This window comes from Littorina saxatilis, linkage group LG3, assembly GCF_037325665.1.
Source record: "Littorina saxatilis isolate snail1 linkage group LG3, US_GU_Lsax_2.0, whole genome shotgun sequence".
Lineage (NCBI taxonomy): Eukaryota > Metazoa > Mollusca > Gastropoda > Littorinimorpha > Littorinidae > Littorina > Littorina saxatilis.
The window spans coordinates 67,227,413-67,234,912 of record NC_090247.1 but is presented as its reverse complement, the minus strand read 5'-3'; the positions used below and the strand labels follow the sequence as shown (position 1 = coordinate 67,234,912).

Below are 7,500 nucleotides of genomic sequence, written 5' to 3'. Positions count from 1 at the left end.
TGTACTGAAAATAAGAAATAAAAATGTCGGTATATAAGTCACTCAGATGCAGTTCACTATTAATGGTTTCAGTTTGTTGCGGTTGACCCTGCACAGTTCGACCAATGATGTTTTTGTTGAACAATTTTGCCTTCACCCCTCCCATAGGGTGACGTATTTCACAACTTCCTGTGTTACACAAACTCAGTGATGACCAATTTTGCCTTCACCCCTCCCATAGGTTGACGGATTTCACAACTTTCTACTGATGAACAATGTTGCCTTCACCCCTCCCATAGGGTGATGGATGTCACAACTTCCTGTGTACACAAACTGATGACGTATTTCACAACAAAATGGCGCTGCCCATGGCCCCCATCAAAACTATCCGTAACAATAGAGTCTAGGCGAACGACAAGAAGAAGCTCAAACAATAGACGCCACAGATAACAATTAGTATTACATTCATTACTAACATCGTCGTCCTTTTCGGAAAGCAGGAAATATAAGCTTCATGCTCAAAGCCAAGAAATACAAACACCAAGGAAATCCTCAGACAGAAACAAACAATAGAAATGTATCAAGAAGTGATAGAGCTTAATATCGCCAACGGCTCATCCCGTCCCGGGCCTCACCAGATTTCACAATTCGTGTTCAGCGGAAGTGACGACACACAAAATGCAGACAGCCTGATAACCACTTGTAAATGTTAAAGGGATATCGTGCACTTGTTGAATTCCATTTGTTGTGATTTTTAAAAAAATGTTGTTTAGTTTTGTTGTTTGTCTTGTTTGTTTGTTGTTGTTCTTTACCTGTGCGGCGGTGGTGGTAGGAAATGGAGGAAGTGTGACAACATCAGCACACAATTTGCGGAATAAATCCAATGATCATGCTGCACTGTTAGAAGTCTTTTGGTCTTGGACGTGTGTATTGTCTGCCCTTACATTGGTTACGGTCTGTTTCTTTTCGGGAGAAATGGATTATATTAGGACATGTACTATTGGGAAAACGCTGAGGTAACTTTATACTTAACGTAGGATACAGAAACGAACTTTGCGTTTAACTCATTGTCTCCCAGGTACGGATATATCCGTACCCACTCATTTGGCTCTATCTGACCAGGTACGGCTATATCCGTTCAGACTGTTAGCTTCGGTCGCTTCCTGTAACGTTGATCTAACGCCTGCATTCCAGCGTGTTGATACACAGTTTCTACACAGCTACTACAATTCTGAATGACCTGCTGGAGCACAGCTGGTCTCGGCTAAAAAAAAAATTGGTCAACAGAGGTGGGGTAGAAAGTGTTAAAGTGTTTTGTACTAGGTGATAGTTGATTAAGAACCGGGTAAAAGCCAAGACCAGTGTCCCCGACTCAGCGAAGCTGTCAAGTTGCAAGGTACCAAACTGTACAATGACAATCGTTGTCGTCAATGATAAAAAGGAGGCAGAACGGTGACCCAAAACGACAATGTTGACTTTGAAATGCGATTCTTTCCTTAATTAACTTTGGTTGGATGTTTAAAGGGACGCAAAAACAACACAAATGGTGGACTGTTGACGGATAGAGTTAATTAGGGGCAAAGTATTTGAATTTTAACTAGCACTGTTATTTTCCTAAGTTTCAAGCACGTTTCCAAAGCTAAGTGTTTCATAACTTCACGTCTAAGTATTCCATCTAGTTTCACATCACGTTTCCAACACTCACTGTTTCACTTCTTCAAACCTAAGCATCACAACAGGCCGTAAAGACCCATAGGGCAATGCCGCTTTAATTAACCATCAAGCAATTGTCACATGGCACGCTTCATATCACTTGGCAGTTATAACATTCGACACCATCAAAATAACTCCACACTGATATTTGCTACCAATAGTTCAAGAGCTTTTTAGGCATGGAGTGTGTCCAATCGTTGGTGCTTCCGGTAGATGTGCACATCAAGAGATGACAACACATTCAACTACCGCCTAGTATAGTGTTTGCAGGAACATGAATACAACAGGACGAGTGGGTGGTAGGTTAACTAAATAAAATTAACTTCTGATGTTCATTCTATCGTCACGGATTGCGTTTGTGGAACAGTGTGTGGTTGGATTTGAGCGACAAGCTAGAACTTTAAAAATGTAAAAACAAATATATTTCAAGAACAGTTCGTTTCTGAACGTTTAATTGTAGATACAACGAAACATTCACTGGTAAGTGGACCCAAATGGTCACTCGCATTGGACGAACAGACATCTTGAGTTTGGATCGTTAGCCGTCGGATTTCTACCTCTGCAATGGTGGAAAAAGTCACAGCAGGACTAATTAATGCATCACTGGTTCAGTTCTAGATCTGTCCTTTTGGCGGTGTTTTCTTGTTCGTTTTGTCATGGGAAAGTTTACAGCAAGCTCGAACAATGAATGGAGTTTTGTTAACGGGGCTTAGTGTTTCTATCAACGATTAAACCTACTAAACCTTCATAATTCAATTATGTTTAGATAGCATGTGTGACTTCTAAATATTTGTTCTTGCCTGGAAAGACTACTAAAGCAGGAAGCAGAGGAGCATTTATTTCAACAACAAGAAGCAAAAACAAAAACAAACAAGCATGACAAACAAACAAAACTAACAAAACAAGACAACAACAAATCAAATAGGAACTAAGTCACAGGACATTAGATATTATGTTTTCTTGGTTTCTATTTGTCTCAGATGTAATACCGATAACCAGAACAATCCGAGAGAGAAAACAATGACACCACTGACAGATCTTGCGTAAATCAACTTCCTCCTATGCGTTTAAATTTGGCACTAAGTCAATAAGTGAGTGTAAAAACAAATACTTTATACAATTAAATCACGGAACAGACTTGAGAAACAACCAGACACCGTGCCAAGAGTACAAAAGTAGAATGTTCCTCGATGTTATTGGCCAATACTGATACCTCCTCACACAATAGGACTAGGAGTCGAGGACACGGAAGGTATTATTATGGGCAGTTAGCTGGCCAGACGGACAGGCAGAGGACACCCATTCAATGACCATCGGTCAAGAATCACAGCGACTGGTGGTGGGTTGGTCCAGCTGACGCAACGGACAAAAGGCCAGGTAAGGACACTCGCCTTACGTTCTTGGACTGACGCACACAATGACGTGCAGTGGAACATCCCGTTTACGACCCCTCTGATCTAAGACCCCCCTCCCCCTCCCCCCTCCCATACTCACCCACCCTCCTTTTTAAGTCACTGGTTTTTATGCTTTTCGATTGTTCATAATTTCGCTAAATTTATCTTCATTTTAAGATTCGCTCCTTTTTTTAAGACCGGATTTGATCAGAATTTGGAGGTCTTAAACGCGGGGTTCCACACCACGCACAGACACAAGCCGTTGACAGTTACTGTTAGTGATTTTGGTGATGTACTCTTGTGGTGTACTGCTCGCTGCTTGACAGGAGAGTTTGAACCTTTCTGTGTCCGACTCAGAAGCGAAATGCATTGACAAGAGAGCTGAACCACACCAACAAAACACGTTGTACAGGATTTAACTTGTATTTTGAACAAGTTCCGGCTCATGCGGACAAAACTGTGAATTCTGACTGAAAGCTAAAGTTGATGTCGTTTATTTTTCTCTTCAGAGTGAGAACAAAATTACAACTGTCCATAAAAGAAAAGAAGCACAACCAGGATTCAGCGATGGAAACTTTGGAATGAGTTTGACAGTTTTAGACTAGTAGTGTGTTGTTTAGAAATGTTGGGACAGGCCCATCAACGGTGAATTCTGACTAAATGTATATGCAGATGCTAATTTCGTTCGAATTTTCTATCTTGACAGCGAGGACAATAGAAGAATTATTCCAAAAATAAAGAGTACAACAAGATGTCAATCATTTCAAGTAGTTGAGGAAGTACAAGTACCTAGCAACAGTGACGTATGCGCAGAAAATGTGAAGCTGGGAACACGCGACTGCAGAGTGTGAAGAGTCTCATTAAACCTTTTGCACAAGGAAGTTCATTCAAAATGTGCTGCTGAAAAATATAGCAGTACAGAAATTACGGTGACATTTTAGGAATGAATGAACAAAATGAACGAAAAAAACTATTTTCAATCTAATTTTAGGTGTGTCTAAAATACAAGCAAGGAATTTTTGGTGAACCCAAACAAACTGTTGACATTGTGAAAACAAGAACAGATTCTTCACTGGAATTTGACTTTGAGTTGTGATTGTAGAAGTTACAGAGGAATAGTATGTGTGAGTGAACAATCTGCTGACATTTGAACAGGAAATAACTTTTCACTAGAACTTCTAATGTGATTAACAATTTCTTGAAGGACAGAAAACAGTGTCCGTGCTGGCAATGTGAAAACAGGAAATCATTCTCCGTTAGAATCCTTCAAGGGGGACTGATACAATGATGGGCCTCCAAAGCTCCAGTCGCCTTACGAAGGGCGACAGAGTACTTTCCTGTGGGGTCACATTGCTATTCTGGGCATACCTGGCAACGCAACACTTCGCCGAAGGTGAGGTGTCATTATTTAGTTCATACACAGTCATGATGTTAAATATATTTGGTTTGTGAACATTGTCTTGTTGTACTACAGTTGCATGCAAGCTACTACTACCCTTATTTTATTAAATTATTATTATTATTTCAATTTTTTTTACAGGCGGGGAGCATCCTTCTTCATAGGTCTTTTTTTTCCTTTTCTCAATCAAACTCTTACATTTTTAAATCAACAACCTGATTAATAACCTAATACCGGGTTGTTTGTGACATTGTACGGGGGTGCCATTCATTCACTGATACTCGCTGAACTGTTGACGATCTAAACAAAAAATCAATCTTTGATAGTACTTCAGATGTAATCGAAGAAACTGCGGAGGAATTTTAGACGTGACTGTACAACTGACACAAACAAAATTCAACTATATCAGCTGTATATGCCAGATTAATATATTAAAGCACATAAGACTGGATTAAACAAAATTCAACTATATCAGCTGTATATGCCAGATTAACATATTAAAGCACATAAGACTGGATTAGCATGACCGCTGATATGTCCGGCGATACGTACGCTGATGCATATCAGGGAGTATACGTATATATCTAGTTTTACAAATACAAATACGTCCCTATGTAGGTATAGATGCAGATTAGGGACTATAAATATCTAGTCATACAAATACATATACGTCCCTATATAGGTATAGATGCAGAATACGGACTATACGTATATCTAGTCTTACAAATACAAATACGTCCCTATAGCTATGTAAGTATAGAAGCAGATTAGGGACTATAAATATCTAGTCTTACAAATACAAATACGTCCCTATGTAGGTATAGATGCAGATTAGGGACTATAAATATCTAGTCATACAAATACAAATATGTCCCTATGTAGGTATAGATGCAGATTAGGGACTATAAATATCTAGTCATACAAATATGTCCCTATGTAGGTATAGATGCAGATTAGGGACTATAAATATCTAGTCTTACAAATACAAATATGTCCTTATGTAGGTATAGATGCAGATTAGGGACTATAAATATCTAGTCTTACAAATACAAATACGTCCCTATGTAGGTATAGATGCAGATTAGGGACTATACGTATATCTAGTCTTAAAAATACAAATACGTCCCTATGTAGGTATAGATGCAGATTAGGGACTATACGTATATCTAGTCTTAAAAATACAATTACGTCCCGGTATAGATGCAGATTAGGGACTATAAATATCTAGTCGTACAAATACAAATACGTACGTCCCTATGTAGGTATAGATGCAGATTAGGGACTATAAATATCTAGTCTTACAAATACAAATACGTCCCTATGTAGGTATAGATGCAGATTAGGGACTATAAATATCTAGTCTTACAAATATGTCCAGACGCGATAACCTGTCACACGGTTTTCGTTTCTTCATTTTTGATACGGGTGACAACTCTGGTGCAATCATGGATGTTTTCGTCCACCCCAAAACCCTTACCCTAGTCAGTAGCCGAATAAAGCTCTTTGGCAACTTGAGAGAGTGGGCTACATTTGTAAATGGAGAGGGGGCGGAGCAGTAGGAGGAACTGTGCATATAACCTAATCACTTGCTTGCTTCTTTCAATTTCTAAATTTAGTTCTTAATATGGAGGAGTTGAACGAATTACTGAGCTAAGTTTATGTTTCTATTGATTATTTGGTTGTAGGTCCGTCCACTCTAAAGACCACAAGGCGTGCTGGTGAATGTCATGTTTTGTCTCTGATTCAAACGTTCCAGTAACTAATTTTTTTAAAATTTCTTTTTGTAATTGTTATCTCCCCTCTCTACTCTCACTCCACACACAGGTTCCACACAAGGATCCTACAGCCTCGTCACAGCCTGCGACAACAACAGCAACACCCATCCATTACCCGTTCTTCTGTTCTTCCTCCCACCCTCTTCACCGTGCCACTGCTCCATCAGTAGCGAGAGTGACTACAACGTGTCCGTGTACAAGACATTGGGAGGAGTCTTCTCTGTAGTTACTGTTGACGCCTGGTGTTCCTGGAATGCCACTGAGAGAGCCGATTCCTCTTGTCCGACAAGCGGGGTTGGAGCAAACAAAACTCTGAACGTGTCTCTGACTGATCCACTGAACACGTCGTCCTATGCTATTTTCATCGTAAACGGTAAGTACATTGCTCGGGACCCAATGTAGAGATGCGGGGATTGGAGGGGCGGAATGGGGTTGGGGATCTGGGTTTTTTTTTACTCACAACAAGAGGGCCGGAGACGACCTGAACGTGTCTTATTGAAGTGATCTATGTAAAAAAAAATCTGGGTCCGATGCCATCTTCCTTGTCTAGGGGAAGTAAGTGTGCGTTCATGTGTTGACACGTGAGCGATCAGGGGACCAGAGGGGTGGAGCAGGGGTGAGGAGTATATTCTTTGCCATGGACACGAGGGGATGGCGAAGGCAACACTCCGGATGTAACTCTGTTAAGTTAAGTGTGTGTGTGTGTGTGTGTGTGTGTGTGTGTGTGTGTGTGTGTGTGTGTGTGTGTGTGTGTGTATGTGTGCGTGCGTGCGGACGTGCGGACGTGCGTGTGTGTGTGTGTGTGTGTGTGTTTTGAAAATCATGACTTTCATTCGTTCGTTCAACAATTACAATGAAGAAACTTCCGCGATTAAAGACCAGGGCCGATTTTGAACCGCTATTTCTTTCAGTTTGAAAACTAGACCGGAGAATTCATGTCTTAAGGCTGACATAGTCCTATTTAATAATTTTAATTACTTCCAGGGCTTTTCCCATCGTTGCGGGGATATATAAATTAAGCTTCCTGCAAAGTTTTAGGTTTGAAGTCCTTACCAATTACGAGAAATAATTAATTCTTTATAAAGTTTATTGCTATGTTTAGCAACAGTTCTCCAGGACTTGGGCTATTTTTAGACCGTCAACACAGACAGTACAGCTTCGTCAATCCCCGCGTGAAGGAAATCGCTCACCTCCCACGTGCAAAACGTAGTGATATTTACACGCCAGATTTGTGCGGTAG

At 40.4% G+C, this 7,500-nt stretch overlaps 2 protein-coding genes across 5 annotated transcripts in view; one reads left to right on the top strand and one right to left on the bottom strand.

Annotated features, from left to right (window-relative positions):
* Nucleotides 1–7,500, bottom strand: part of LOC138963048 (activating signal cointegrator 1 complex subunit 3-like) — a gene marked incomplete in the record, with an annotated part of 184,999 nt that overhangs the window by 16,074 nt on the left and 161,425 nt on the right.
* LOC138963047 (uncharacterized) overlaps nucleotides 1,774–7,500 on the top strand; it is a 14,930-nt gene continuing 9,203 nt past the window's right edge. The window contains exons 1-3 of one of the 4 annotated variants that reach the window (XM_070335039.1): nucleotides 1,774–2,172; nucleotides 3,793–4,479; nucleotides 6,310–6,633. In XM_070335039.1, the coding sequence (XP_070191140.1) occupies nucleotides 4,371–4,479; nucleotides 6,310–6,633 (433 nt within the window). In that variant the 5' untranslated portion in view covers nucleotides 1,774–2,172; nucleotides 3,793–4,370. The other 3 variants (XM_070335038.1, XM_070335036.1, XM_070335037.1) reach the window with 3 other exon arrangements.